The following is a 16,040-nucleotide window of genomic DNA, read 5'->3' as shown; positions in this document are numbered from 1 at the left end:
TTCAATAACACATCATTTTTGCATGAATAAAATAGTGTAGCCAAGTAATATAAAACACATTAAAATAACAATGTCATAATGAAATTATTATGCCAAAGATTTCATTTCAACATTCAAAATTAAAAATCACACTGTCCAAAATGTGGGAAAGCTGAAGCAAACTATCTAAACCTTCTTCACAAAGCTTATACTGAAAACACTCCTTCAACCCAAACTTGCAAGTAAAAACTGAAAAGAAGAAAGAATCAGAAAATATTCCTAACAAATATATCTTCAGCCAGCCATACTTGTCACTCCAAATCTGACAGCTTAGTGACCTTTACAGATGAGCTGTCTCAGCTGAGATCCTGATAACAAATACATAATTATCTGAATCATTACAGAATTAACAGAACCAATCTGGCAGACGAGACTCCAGGCCTGAGAAGAAACTAAGCTGCCTTTTTATCCTAGAGATGGCTGCTTTAGGATGGGGTCAAAAACTAACTTTTGAAATTAGTCAGAACGGTTCTCACATAACGCCTGTCCTGCAATAAAACAGATTATCTTACCTGCTTCGTGTTCTGCTACTGCTCACAATGACGACCCAAAAGTCCCGGGATTCCTCAGCCACATTTTTGAAGTACTACTAATTTTTACTTTCAAAGGGCAATTTACAGATTTGTAGAAAATTTTAGGCTTCCAATTAGCTTTGGCTGAACTTAAAAACCAATATTCCACATGCAGAAGAAATTCAGTCAGTCCTATGCCTAAAGCAGGCTGCAAGTGCAGGAAGCACACTCTGCATTTCCCTTTGAGGCACTCGTTAAACAAGATCATCTGCATTCATCAAGGAAGCCTCAGCTATGGATACCCTTCTCAAAACTAAAGATGCGCTTTACTCCTGAGGAGAAAAATATCATGGAAAACATTGGCAAAAACTGGGTTAAAGCTGAATGAATCTTAGCATGGGAGGCTGTTATCTAAATTGTCAAAAACCTGATTGTTTCTCCCACTCTCCTGTTCAAGCAAATTTATTTTTACAAAGTTTCTAGAGTTTAATTTATTCCACTAAAGAGGCTCTGAGTTTGCACTGCAGTATTAATGGATCAAAGCTAATCTATATTTATAGATTTGGAAAAACAATACATGGCTGCTCTAATGATTACCAGCTACAACTTTCCCATGCAAATTGCCTATAAACTTTGTCAGATTGGAGAAACAAGCAACTATCAAGTTGCCTCTGGTTCCCCTCAACTCTACAGTGCCACACAGAAAGTATGGGGGACACGTTTGATTTCTACAGCACTAAATTAAAAATGTAATTAAATCTGTCAAAAATGTAATTTAAAGTTTATAGCACTGTTGTTCTCACTGCACTTCACGTATCCCTAAATAAAGACACGGCAACAATTGTACAGTGGCTGGCAGGTCACAGCACCAGCAGTGGTCACACCACCTGGGCAGTGCTCAGCAGCATTGGGGCACCAGTATGGCTCGGGTGCAGTTTTGGGGCTCAGCATGTGAGGAACTCACCCCAGGAGTGCCTTTAGCGTGTCCTGCTCACCACCAGGGCCAGCCCCTGCCTCCCAAAGGTCAGAAACGTTGATGAACTGGAAATTCTCACCTCTAACACGTGTCCTCCCACAAACTCTCTGGAGTTAAGGAATAAAGACATGTACTGAATGGAAGCACACCTGTCCTGTGGCACTGACGATGATGATGATCTAATTCAGGCCTTGTGCTTTCCATCAGGCTGTCCCTTCATTTCCCTCTCCTAATCCTGCTTCTGCTTTCTCTGTACCCAGTTTTTTTTCCTTTTTTCTCGTTATGTTTTTGGTTTTTACCTATTTTATGCTTTCACTCTGTCGATTTCTTCCCCCAGTGCCTTTCTCCTGATAGTCCTGATGCACCTAAAAAGAACAGCTCCCAACTGCAAGAGGATGCAGCTTGGACCAAAACCGTGCAGCTCTGGCTCCATCCCCTCCTGCTCAGCACCAACACTTACTGTGAGAATTGAACAGAACTGATGCACTGAATAGACCTTGAAAGAATCCCAAATACATGAGCTCAGTATATGTAGACAGATAAATCCAAATGTACCATTCCAAAGATACTAAAACCTAAACATACAAAACGTACAGAAGTCCCTTTGCATCATACTGAAAGGGATAACAAGCAAAACTCTTCACGTGCCAACCCCATTTTCATATGAAGAATAACCCTGTCCTGGGCAAAACAGACCAGGGAAATGGATGAATGAGTAGCAAATATGAGTCAGTGTTTCTAAAATCTTCCACAACAGAATCAGTTAAAGAGAGCAAACTAAAAAAGGACTAAAAGTGAAATAAACTTTTGTGTATATATATCTTCATAGATACAAATGTGTTTAAAAATGCAATTTTTATGGATCCATTATGCAAAAATTTGAGCTACACAGAATAGTATAGAAATCACTGGTTTTACTGACTCTTAATCCAAGGGGGAAAAAAAAAAAAAAAAATGGATGGACAACAAAATGTAAGGATTAGAAATGTAAAACTTTGGCTTTTAAAGATACCGACTTTAAGCACTGTACAGCTTACTTATCTGCCACAAACCACAACTGAGTGTTTGTTAAAGAAGTGTCTAGAAAGAAAACTGACAAAAATGCAAGGATTTGGTTTAGGCAAATGGAAGCAAGACAGAATCATCCAACTGTGCTGCTGCAGCACACAGCTAGGACTCCAGCTTTATCCCCCTCCTGCACAGCACTCCTTTGAAGAAAATCCAATTACTGACAAACACATTAGAGCAGACTTAAATGAGCCTTTAAGAAGGACCATGAAGCCAGCTGCAGGTATAAACAGCAGCTTCCAAAGGAAAATTCAAGAGGCCACTCCAAATCCATCCCATGGGGAGAGGACTGCAGCTCCAGCTGGGCAATGGGTACACTTTGCGCTGAGGACCAGCGATGACAAGTGGGGAAAACTGAACAAGGAGGCACAGGGTGAAAAGATGACTCTTCATGTGTACACGAGTCTGCTGATGCACACAGACACATCCCTGAAGCCTTTATGAGTCACAGAAAACAATGTGGAAGTCTGGAGGGAACTCACAAGTCTGCTGTGTAGCACCCACCATCTGTTACCGCTCCAAAATCGTTCATGCACTGCTCAGCTTCGCTCATGCAACAAAAACATTCGCCCTAGGGGGTTGCATCCTAGGAGTAATGATGTAGCACATTCAGTTTAGACTTGTTGATCACATTAAGGACTGCTGTCTTAGCCAGAAATGTGTTAAAAGGCCTCCCTGTTCCACCAACATTGCTATGGCAACTATGGGAATACTTAAACTTACTCCTGCACTACACTCAGGAGAATTTTGCTTCAACAAACAGGGAGAAAACTAAGATTTATTTAATGTCTGGTCCACTCTCCCAGGGTTCCACATGCAGAACTGCTGTGCTTAACCTTCCAACATTAGGTTACTATCCAGAAATACTGATTAGAAAATGTAAATCATTCTGCTAACCCCTTTCAAAAGACACCTTGTGCAACAGATACACTCTCCCTGGGTAAATGTTTTCTAAGTATATCGATGTCTTTGTTAAATTCTTAATGCTTTGGGCTGTGGAATAAGTAGAAAATCAATAGGGACATAAATTTTAAGAGGGATTGCAATGATTAGCTGTGGTTTTGGCTATTGGTGGCAAAAGGTAGTTTGACCTCCCACTAGCTGGAATACTTGATTCCATTTTTTCCTCACTTATATCCCAATCTCTGGATTTTGTCCCATACTGTTACCCTGTTTTTTCTGAGTTTCTTTATTAGCCTTTTGATTTTCATAAATGGAGTCAGATCTTTTAGTTACTGTAGAATATTAGAGCAGTTTTTCTACCTTTCCCACAGAAGTAATATAAACAAATCCTTTGTTTTTCATTCTTTATCCTTTGTTTGCATATTTCTAACCTGAAAACAATTGTAACTGACAATTCGTCTGCCCACTGAGGCTGAGGGGTGGAAACCCCAAAAAGCCAATCTTCTGCTAGACCCACAAATGTATAAAAAGTAAAAGAATAAACAAAGGGGTCTCTTCTCTCCGCCCTTTCAGCTGGAAGCTGGATCAGAAGAACCTCTGCAGAAATCTCTTGTCTGCGTGTGATTTCTTTGTGTTTCACGGTGACATCATACCGAGAGATTTCAACTAGCATGAAATCAGACTACAACTCAATAAATGCAACTAGGAGGAAGTTTTTACAAGAAGCAAGGACTCTTAAGGAAAATACATTTTAAGTACTCTGTGGAAGAAATACAACACATCTAGTAAAAATCAAAACCAAAATGTCAGAAAAAAAAAAAAAGGCCAGGAAAAAAACATTTTTGCAATCTATAATGGAGATGCTTGAGAAAAAAGCAACAGCCACGGGACACTGCAGAGGTCGGGAGTAACACAATGTTGCCCTGGTGTACAAAGGATATTGGTGAAGGAAGGGAGAAGTCATTTGCAGAACGCAGTGGTGACACAAGTTAATGGCCCTGAGTGCACAGCACCGTTCAATGCTTGTTAACGATCATTAGCAGCGGCACCAGTATCGATGCAGCAACGGGGATTAACATCTTCCATCTGAGCAGAAACTGCCCAAGATCTGCTTCTAAGCCAGCAAGAAGTGTGGCACCCTGGAGACCTCAATAACAGGAGAGCAGAAAGGGGCACAGGGGGTGCAGCAGTTCTTGCGGTGTGGTGGGGCAGGGAAGATCAGGTAAAACAGCCACATTGGGTAAAGGCTAGACCAGAGCCAGAGGAAAAATTCCTGAGGAAAAAAAACCTTATTTTGAGTACAAACGGTGGAAGAAAAAATTTTAATGAGGACAAAACACCAAACCAACCACCCAAAAAACCTAAAATGAACGAGAAAATAAAAATTCTTCCTGAAGCAGAATTGCTCATTGGTTGAGAAACCACAATTCCTGGATCAAAGGACACCACAATGTACATTACATTTGTACAGGGGTGGTACCTCCACAACCTTTCCCTGAATGATCAATTTCCCATCCACAGCTGGCTCATAGAGAATCTTTAGCATCAGCACAAACACAGCCTCAAACTCCTCCAGTCCAATTCCCTAATGAGAGAACTGAATCACTCAATCCGTTTCACAAAAACATCGTTTAAATTCTTTTGTTTAAGGAGATATTTTAATAAAACAGTGGAATGGTATCAATCAAGCCTTTTATTCCCCTTTTTTAGCAGTTTCTGAGAGAAACATCAGCCAGCCTGGAGATGCTCTATGTATCTTCTCAAATTTTCTGGGCCTTTCCCAAAACTTTGTCTTCAGACTTGGCAAAACCTGGGTGTGTATTTCACACAAGTTGCTGGAGCTTTAGGAAAGAAGAGTTTTAGCTGAAAGCCTCCAAAGATTGGAGTGCTATCAGAATTTTTTTACTTGTTCTTCCACAGGCTGCTTTTTGCAGCACAGAGAATCAAAGTCCAACCCCCCTCTGCTGCCTTTCAGAAATAAACTCTTCACAGCGAACCACAGGCAACAAAACAATTCCCTGGCCTGGCTTCCAGCTCCAGGCTCTGCACAGAGAGATTCCAACAAAAAATGAGAGCTCTGTGCAGAGCTGGCACGAGCAACACTGAGCACACTCCTCTCCACTTCTGCCCCAGCCCCTGACAGAGCACTAATGCATCACACACGGCAAATACCTGATCACCAAACACAGCCCCTGCTACACCAAAAATGCTCTTGTACACCAAAAATGCTCCATTCCAGGCTGGCCACTTCAGAGTCTCATCTCATTTAGGGGACAGGGAAAAAAAATATATATACAGGACCTCACTCTTAATATCCATCATTGGTATTGCAAGAGTAACACCAACAAATATAGATGTGTAACGCTGAAAGAGGTATTTCTTTGCTTCTTGAATCCAACTCAGCAACAAATTTCTGGAGCACAATCTCCTCTCTTACAGCTCAGTGATGGATTATTTCTTGCACTTGATCCATACCCATCGACAAACATCACAACACACTCAGCTCTGTGAAAACAAGTTCATGTTTATCTCACGTACAGGAAAAGCTTCCTTTAAGAAGTGCCAAATGTTTTAAACCATATTTTTACTGCACAGAGTTGGCATATGGGCTACTGTGGAATCCATGTGCCGTGCTTCCCAGACCATTTCCATTTTTATCATTAGTAATTTTAAAGCAATTTCAACCACCTTCATGCCAGGTTTCCCAAGCCCGCTTTTTATTTTATTTTTCAGGCTAGCAAGAGGCAACAGAGACCCAAGGGAAGCACCAGCTCCAGCAAAGGCCATTGTCTACACATTTCACTCCCCAGGTGACAAAGGCAGTAATGCAGCATGAGAAACATGCCAGGGACAACCACAAATAAAATTATGGGCAGACACTCTCTCAGTTGCTCTTCAAGGAAAGCAAACATTTTATGAGAAGCTGCCAAGTAATATCTTCCCATGTTCACTGCAATACAGAGTCTACAAAACATGACAGTGAAACCACCGGTCAACTGTAAAGTAAAAATGCCTTTTTTTTTTTTTTTTTTTTTTTTTTTAAGAGAGAGACTGTACTAAACAAAATAAATGTGAAGAGAACAAAGGGATTTCCTCCCTAAACCAGTCCCATGCTTTCTCTGATGTCCAAAAGCAGCATCATCACCTACTCTCTTTTCTCCTGGCTGCATGAAAATAAAGATGCCCACATCTCAGCCAATGAAAGCTGCTGAGGCTAATACAGGAAATCTGGAAACACCATAAAAACCCCCAAATAAAACAAGTAAATAAAGTTAATACAAGGGCTTGAGTTTAAAAAAAGAAACTGGAGTGAAAATATTTCTGACTTAGATGGAGTGGTTCATTACCATCGCCAAAGAAAAACATTAAAACTTTAAAAGGGGAGGAAACAAAACAAACAAACAAAAAAAATTGAAGAATCTTTGCCTTGAAAATATGTGTGCATGAATAAATCATTTGCTTTGAAAACTAAATCTGAACAGGGTGTATCTGCTGAGACTGCTAGCACAACCTTGGAATTTATTTTTTGGTGGACAAAGTGACAAACCTAATTCCAAAACAGGGATTTAGGGTAAGAGAAGGAGGTGCAAACATACGCTTCCTCCAGAAAGCTCTGCCTGGAATGCTGCATTCCCACTGGGGCTGGTTGGTTAAAGAAAGGAACTCTCTTTGTTTCCCTCCCTGAAGCAGCACCACAAACCCTTTCTCCTGTGCAAATATTCTGAATTTTCTTGTCATTGACAGCTATAGTCCCTGAAACAAGAGATGTAACTACAGACCTCAGTAATGGAATGCAAACCTGTTGAGTCCTCAATATTTCCCATGGGGCAGCATGAATATTTCTAAGTAACTTAAGAGAAATTGGGAAAATATCCTGAAAAAATTCTTTGCTCTGCACCAATGAGCTGTCAGGTTCAACTACTTTCATTATTCACTGGCAGCATTTTAAATTCTTATTTCCTGTTAGAAAACCTGAAGATCAATAGTGCTAAAGGAAGATGTACTCTCATTTAAGGTCTCCAGAACGAAGCCAGACAACTGGAATGCCTTCTGAAATTAAACACCTTCCCAGCAAACAGGGATTGGACTGGTTAATGTCTGTGTCTACTCTCCACCATGTCCTTTCACAGCCAAAGTGGTCAGATTTATAACTGAAAGCTTAGTACACTAATAAGTTCTTCTTAACAAAATTACTGGCTATCATCCCTATTTTCTTACTCTTTCCTTTGTAAGTTTTTTCAAAGAAAGAAAAAAAAAAATCCAGTTCAGGTTTTATGTATATATATATATATATATATGTACGTGTGTGTGTGTGTGTGTGTATATATGTGTGTGTATATATATATATAGCCTTTGAAATAAACCAAAATATAAAGAGAAAAAAAAGGAAGAGAGGAAGAAATCTGGATATCTGCACGGGTACATCTTTGCCTATTACATAAAATGGGAATACATTCTGTCACTTTTAACACTAGCTCATAGTGTTCCTTTTATTTTCTTCAGCAACATCTGATTATCTCAGATAAAGACCAACATCTCCTCTCCAGCTTTAGACATCTGCATAATTATCAACTTTGGCAGCAGGCACATAAAATTGTGGACTCAGTTTCAAGCAGAAAAGGAAATGGACTGTGAAAACTTCTGCATTTAAGGGCTTCTCTTATTAAAGAGCAGTCTAGAAATAGCTACATGGGGATGGATTTTGTAGTGAAGGAGCTTTCAAACAAGGAAGAAATAATGAACTTGCAAAATAATGTCAGAGAAATTCAAGGATCAGTTAGGAAAGTCTCATTAAAGGGCAGTAGTTAAATACCAGGCTTTATCTAAGGACACAGTGATTCATCCACCACCTGAAATCCTTAAATCTTTTTATTGATGCTGTTTTTCTACAAAACATGCTCCAGATCCTGAAGACACTGCTTACAGCAGGAACCACTTTTTCAATCTGTATTCCTACCCCTTCCCGGGAGGTAAAGAAGATAAAACTTTCAGATGGATACAAATTATCCTATTCCAAGAGGTGCAAAAGGTAGTAAGCAGCTATTTATTTTCCGCTAAAATCATCCCGCGCAGAGTTCACTTCCCCTGCCAATATTCAAAGACAGTGCCAAATGCTCCCCTCCAGCTCCACAGTAATGAATCTGAATATGAAGTTATATATTTCATTTTCCATGCATATAATGCCAGCACTGCAATGCCACAGTGCCAGGAAATAGTCTTAAAAAAAAAAAAAAAAAAAAATAGAAGCAGGAAGCAGAAATGCTGCTTTGCAAGACTGTTCCTTGGGGGTTTTATTGCTCGAGATATTGGATATCATTAACTATACTGGCTATTTTCAAAGAAAATGTAAAAAAATCCCAAAACCTATATACTTTTTTTCTGTGCTTATCAAAAACACTAAACAATTCATAAATCCTGAATTACCTGCAGTTTTTCTTTATTTCTCATATACACACATACTCTAATAAACAAATGTCCTTTCTTTCCTCATTTTCTTTGAACTACTGGACTTCATTGTTTCTTTGGCCAATAAACTCAGGAGAACACCTAATTGCAAGCTTAGAAGTTTTCTAAGTTTTCTGACTCAGAAAACCATCATTGCAGAAAGACTGGATATTAGTACAAATGTACTGTTAATAAAACATGGGGCCTTTCTCTAATAAATAGCATTTCTAATATTATTTTCAAGAGATGGAAAACTTCATACTGTACAATCTCACAGCTTTTAGACTGGATTGTTTACAAAAAATTTTTTGCATGATACTAATACAAATTTCTTGCATGATGCTAATAAAATTATATTTCCCTGCAGGAGCTTTTTAAGATGGATTTTGAAGACCACAGGAGAAACCTGTATCCAAGCAAGGGTTTAGCATCAAATTCTACATTTCTTTTTACCACATCTAGAAAACTCATAAAAGAAGCTTTGCTCTTATTACAGGCTGTAGAAGAGAGTTAAGAAATACAATAAACTCCATGTTTTATAGCATCACCAGTATTTAATATAACTCCTTCCACAGCCTTTTAGTTTTATTGTCCTGGCTTTTGAAATTAGTACTATTTTTATGCATAGAATATTATGCACATGTTATGAAGAACTACTGGAGTCCTTAGGAGAATAATCTCATGGATTTTTTAAGTAACAAGAGTAATAGATGAAACCAGCATAATCTTCTTCCACTGTGAACTTAACTCCTTTCAGTGACCACTTTATTTCACAATACTGGGTCTGTGATAACTTTATTTGACAATTAGGGCGATCTAATACACAATAGCGTATTAGATAAACACAACAGTGTTTTTTCATATAGGTAGGGTCAGGGGCAGCTGTTCTGTGAATTTAACAGAACAGCAAATTGAAACTGCTCCTCTTGACAATAGAACTGTGCCAGCTTTACCCAGTATCACATCTTTTTGCACTGACTGCAGACAGAAACCAGCCCAAAGAAGAAACTAAGGGCAACTCAGCTGAGAAATGAGATGTCATTGTAGTAGCTGAGCATAGGGAGAGGCAGGAAACTAAACTGAGTGTCCCTCCTCTGAGCCCTAAACTAAAGGGTAACAAATAATGAGAGCACATCCTAAAGAAAGACTGACCACACTTTTCTCCTTTTTATGTTTTTGCTTTTAAATGCACTTATCCCTATTCTACCCACTTCATCCTTCAGAATTTAACATAAATCAATAATTCAATCACACAGCTCCCTACTAAGCAAAGCAGTTCTAGTTATACTTGAAGAACAAAGTTGATGTAATTGAAGCATTTATTTCCATGCAAAGTCATTCTGAATTTACACACAGAGCCTCCAGACTGCCAGACTCCTGCCTTGCACAGAGCACCCCATATCAGCTTTGCCTTGCCCAGTTTTGCACAAATCCTGTTGTCATTCCTTCGATTCTATCACCTGCTGTAACACCCAGATCATCACGATGACACAAACCAAACAGCCCCCACTGCATTATGTGCACATTTCCTACAAACAGAGACAAAGTGAACAAGGCATGGCATCAAGAGAAAAGGAATCCAATGAGTTGAAAAGAGTTTTGTTTTCCTTTTTATATTAAAACTGCTTAATTTTGGAGGAATCTGCATGCCATGCACAAATCATTTAATAAATCAGAATACTAAATACAACTTTTAGTCATCAGAGAATGACTACGACTGTACAAGTACATTGAAATATTCAAATCTTTTCTAGATGTGAAGAGATCCAGTTGTCAAATCCCAAAGTTCAGATATTAATAGGGTTGATCTTATTGTGAATCCACAACCAAAATCCAATTCTTAAACACAATTCTCCATGGCTGCTTCCAACCGAGTCAGAAACACGAACAGATAATTTTAGTGGGTTTCTACTAGACAGAGCTTTAAAATTAGAAAGCCACTTCAAAAATTAATGAAAGAGTTGTGATTCAGAGCAACAAGGAAAACTGGGACACAGGCTAATTTCAAAAGGGTTTGAAATTTTAATTGATTTTTTTTTTCTCTCAGTGACTAGATAATATCATTCAATACTGAAAAATTTTGCCTAGTTTCAAATTAAGTGAGAGCTTATAAACTTACCATTAATCCATTTGGCTTCTGGATTATGAACTATGAACTCTTTTCTGAAGAGATCCTCCAAAGATAATCTGTTTTCTGATGAATTTGCGAGTTCATCTAAAAGAAACACAAGATCATTTTAGATAATTACTAAAAACAACATGTTCAGTGTTGTTTGCAAAACACTGGAATTATACTGGAATTATAGACCCTGAAATCCTGTTGAAATTCATAACAATACCTTTTTTTTTTTTTTTTTTTTTTTTTTTTTTTTTTTTTTTTTTTTTCCCCACAACAAGAAGAAGTATCATTTTTGTTTAGTAAAGCTTCAGGAAACAAAGAATTGGTACCTTTTGGACAGGAAAACTACAGGATTTAGTGTTTGGTTATTTAATATATTGGGACTTCTGCAGCAAAGCTCTTTCTTAGCACAGCCCCACACCACAAAAAATTACAAACCAATACCAAAATTTCCTGGCAGCCAAAGGCTGTTGGCCATATTGAGTACCTTACACTGAGAGAAACAGGATATGAAAAAAACTCCTGCAAGGAAATTTGGAACCGACTTCACCTATTTAACAATTTGAAATGAAATTTTTAAAAATCTACATGCACATTTTATAGCCTGTGTTTGCTTTCTAGTGATGTGAACATAACTTTACTAACGGACTTGTGTTGCTCCCAAACGTGACACAACCCAGGAATATTGTGCTTCTGAACATTACCCAACATTGACTTTCAACACAAAACAAAATAAAACCCCGTCATTTTCCTGCATCTAAAAGCATCTCTGCACTTCAGAAAACTAAAAAAGCTCTGCTAAATCTTCTGCCATGAGCTAAAAAAAACAAGTAGTGAAATTCAACAGCAAACTGCTGCACTAACAGTGGTAATATTGAACTGCTACTATCAAAGTACAAGTTTTAGTGTCAAAAGACACAAAGTTTCCCAGCAATATTCACTGGCAGCAGCTTGCTCTTCACCTTTAGGCTGTCTGGAACAGCAGCTGCCAAAAGCTTTGCTGTTTGCTGCCTGTGCCCTTGCAGGAAGATGCACTTGTGCACTTCCCACACAAACCAGTCCAACGCCCAGCCAGGTTTTTTAAAATCGTTTTGTGTTATTGAGCTGGCTGCCATAAAGTACTGCACTCTTTTTCTTCTTTATGAGTTTTTCTTTCCTTCTCCACGAGAGGAACTTTGTGTTAGGAAAATTTTGCCCTTACTGATGTTAAACAGTGCTCTGATAACAGACACACACACAGAAAGGGTATCTGTCATCACAGTGGTCAAGCAGCAATCTTGTTATCTTTGTGTCAACCCACGGTGTTACCAGGCCATTTTTAACAAAGAAACCTGCTTTGTAAAGGTCATATCCTGCAATACATTTTGGATGAAAATGTGACCCTTCAAAGAGACTAAAGTCAACCAATAGCTTTGGTACCGGTCTTTCTTCAGCCAAATTTCTAAGTTAGAGGGCCAGCTGCAAGCTTACTGGAATCAACAGCAATCTGATGGTTTTGCCTTTAAATGTCAGCACTGCCTGCTGCGGTCACTTCAGCTGGTATTAATAAGGTGCATCCTTGGTGTATCGAGGAGAAACTTCCTTTTAATGCACACCATGGATTTACAATAGCCAGGAGGCCATGCCAGCTGCTCACACCACAGCTCTGCTGCCTTTTGCATGTTGCTCCCTCCCCGGTGGCAGCAGGGCTCTGGGAAGCGCTCACCCACTGCAATCAACTCTTCTTGCACTGATGTCTTGTGAGGCCAAGCATGCAGAGCTGTCCAAACCCTCTCTCGTAAGACAAACATTCTAATCCTTAAATAAGCTTTTTTTCCCTCTTCCTACCTTCCAGGAATCAAAATAGTCTGTTTAGGATTTTTGGTTAGTTTTTGGTTTTTTGTTTTGTTTTGTTTTTTTCATCTGCCAGTCCAGCACGGGCCACAATATTCCACTTTCAGTCTTACTGGAGCTTTACAGCAGAGCAACATTATCTCTCTTGATTTATACCTAATCCCTCTGTTTACACATCATGGGACCTTGTTAACTCTTGCTCCTGCACGCACCTTGTTTTTATCATCAAAGCAAGCACACGTTGTTACGTGTTCTCTACTCAGCTCCACAAACACATCCTTGTGTCTTCAAAACACTGCTTCTGACTTTAAAGCATCAAGCACTGGGCTCTTCACACACCCATTATCCCCTTTCTCCGCAACCTCGTTGACAGCCGACCCTCCACAAGCTGTTTTCCATCGCCTGTTTGGATTCAACACACCCTGGTCCTGATGCTGTTTGTAATTCCAAACGTGTTCCCCTTCTAACCTTACCTGAGTCTGTTTCTGCTTATTGTGACCCTTTATTTCCTGCCAGTTTGCCAACTAGCAATCAAGCTCGCACAAGCTGTTATGCTGTCAAAGTTGCCTTACCTATGACAGATTTTTTTTTTTTTTCCAACCGATTAAACAAAAATCACTAAAACAATACATCAGCTGAGTAGAGAGAGGCTGTTAGAGAAGAAAGGAACACCAGCTCTGCTCTCTGCTTTGTACCACGTTCCTGGCAAGAAATCTCAATATAAACTGGATTTTAAAGTAAGTTTTAAATTACGGTTAGAGTTTGTAAACTGAAAATAATGGCATCTTCACACAAATTTACCAGATGCTTTTGAAGGTTTTTTTTGTTGTTTTTTTTTTTTTTTCCCAGTGCAAAGATTTAACCAAAAGAGAGCCCTGTTTGTAACCCTTAACTCTACCTTTGCCCTCTGTCAATATCTCAGATGCCCAGTTTATCTATAACAGGATGAATTACACATCACGGGAACCTTCAAAATCGTAGTGGGTCGATCTTTATCGAGCACAAGCACAAATTAGGTGTATCCCACCATGTTTACACTCAGAGGCAGGGGAGAACAGGAGGGGGTGGCCCTCTGTGTCAGGGACCAGCTGGAATACACAGAGCTGCACCTGAGGATGGAACAGGAGCTGACCTTATGGCTCAGGATTAAAGAGGGGACGGGGACAGGTGACATCACAGTCACCTTGGGGGCTGCTAAGACCCTTGGGGCCACCCAAGCTGGAAGACCGAGGGGAGTGTCCTCACATCCACAAGCCCTGGTCCTCGTGGGTGACTTTGACCACCCCAAATCATCCTGGGGGGACAGCACAGCTGGGCACAACCAACCCAGAAGGTGCCTGGAATGCATTGCTGGTAACCCTTTCCCAAGTGACAAGGACATGAACCTGCTGGAGCAGGTCCAGAGGAGGCCACAAAGATGCTCAGGGGGCTGCAGCATCTCTGCTGTGGAGACAGGGGGAGATTTGAGACTCTTCAGCCCGGAGAGGAGAAGGCTCCAGCGAGATCTTAGGGCACCTCCCAATACCTAAGGGAGCTCCAAGAAAGCTGGAGAGAGACTTCTGGACTGTCATGGAGTGACAGGACAAGGGGAAATCGCTTCAAACTGAAAGAGTGCAGGGTTAGATTGGGTGTTAGGATGAAATTCTCCCCTGTGAGGCTGGTGAGGACATGGCACAGCGTGTCCAGAGAAGCTTTGGCTGTCCCATCCCTGGAAGTGTTCAGAACCAGGACAGGGCTCGGAGCCACCTGGGATAGTGGAAAGTGTCCCTGCCCATGGAAGGAGGTTGGAATGAGATGACCTTCAAGGTTCCTTCCAACCCAAACTAACCTTTAATTTTAGGATGTATTGTTTTATTTTTAAGACCTCCTTTCACTACTTTGTATTTAATACATTGCAAAATATCCTACTATCTCTTTTTCATTTCCATGATAAATTTCATCGAATTATTCCTTGAAGGAATGATGTTTCCAGTGTTCTCACACTATTTACCACAGATTTCTGTATTTCAATCTGAAATTTTATATATATATATTTATGTATAGCAAATGACACAGATTGCAGAAGATACAAACAAAACCAAATGCTAAAGACTAAATGGCCATTTTTTTAACTGCACATCCAATTAAAAACAGTTCAAATACTGGCATGTATTCATCCAAAGTGACAAACCTGTTTGTGTTTACTAAACTAGAAGACTGCAAAACTTGAAATTAATGGCCTTGTTACTTTTCACGACTTTATAGGATATTATTTTTGCAGGTTAAATATAGTCTAAACACCTCATAAAATCTGCCTTCTAACTTAGCAAATAAAACTAATAATTATGTTCTGTAGTATGCCATTAACTGAAGCTCCCTACTGACTTTTCTGTGGGGGAAAAAAAAAAAAAAAAGTTTTAAGCTAGAAATTAGGACAAAGGCTTGATGTTAAAAGCCATCTGAAAAGCGGAAAAACACCGCCAGTAAACTGTATGCAAGCCAGCAGGTGTAACTGGGAATTAGCACAGCTCACTTTGTGTTATCATGACAAAGGAAGAAAACTTGCCAGAAAATAGTCAGTTATCAAAACCTGCCTGCCAATTTACAGTAGGTCCAGGGAGTCTATACAGAACTGAACAGAAACCTGAATCTTCCTGCAGTAAATATCCACTCTAAAAAAATTTAAAAAAAAAAAAAAATATATATATATATATAATTAGTTTGCTTTCTTTTCCTTTAAGATGAGAGAAGGTATGGGGAGATCGGTCCTAACCCTGAACAGGACATAATCCAAATGGATTCTCTTCCCAGAGCTTGATTTTACTCAACCCTTTCCACAAACAGCATTCTCTGACCGTTTATCTGACCTAAATGTTCTCTGAAGTCATTTTTCCGAGAAGGTGTCCTGTTCTTTCCATCATCTGTGAGTTTTCCTTCAGTCTATGATTAGAGGTAGGTGACACTTTGCTCAACTGTAAGTGCACATATCAGCAGGCACAGTTTAAATGCCAACGCCAATATCTCAGTAAGGGAGTTTGAGTCTTCCACACCTTCAGAAACTGTGAGTTAACATGAAGGTAGAACTACTGTCAGTGCCAAAAGAAAAAAACAGCTTTAAGTGTTGTGGCAAAACACCTGTACAGGGGAGGCCAAATCCATACAATTC

The 16,040-nt window shown here is 39.5% G+C and overlaps 1 protein-coding gene across 2 annotated transcripts in view; it reads right to left on the bottom strand.

Annotated features, from left to right (window-relative positions):
- Positions 1–16,040, bottom strand: part of DPP10 (dipeptidyl peptidase like 10) — a 441,914-nt gene that overhangs the window by 175,678 nt on the left and 250,196 nt on the right. For both annotated transcript variants that reach the window (XM_040069480.2, XM_040069479.2), the window contains exon 3: positions 11,063–11,158. In XM_040069480.2, coding sequence (XP_039925414.1) covers positions 11,063–11,158 — 96 coding nt within the window. The remainder of the gene's footprint in view (positions 1–11,062; positions 11,159–16,040) is intronic.

Source organism: Hirundo rustica, chromosome 7 (assembly GCF_015227805.2).
Source record: "Hirundo rustica isolate bHirRus1 chromosome 7, bHirRus1.pri.v3, whole genome shotgun sequence".
NCBI lineage: Eukaryota > Metazoa > Chordata > Aves > Passeriformes > Hirundinidae > Hirundo > Hirundo rustica.
This window is presented reverse-complemented; position numbering and strand designations above follow the sequence as displayed.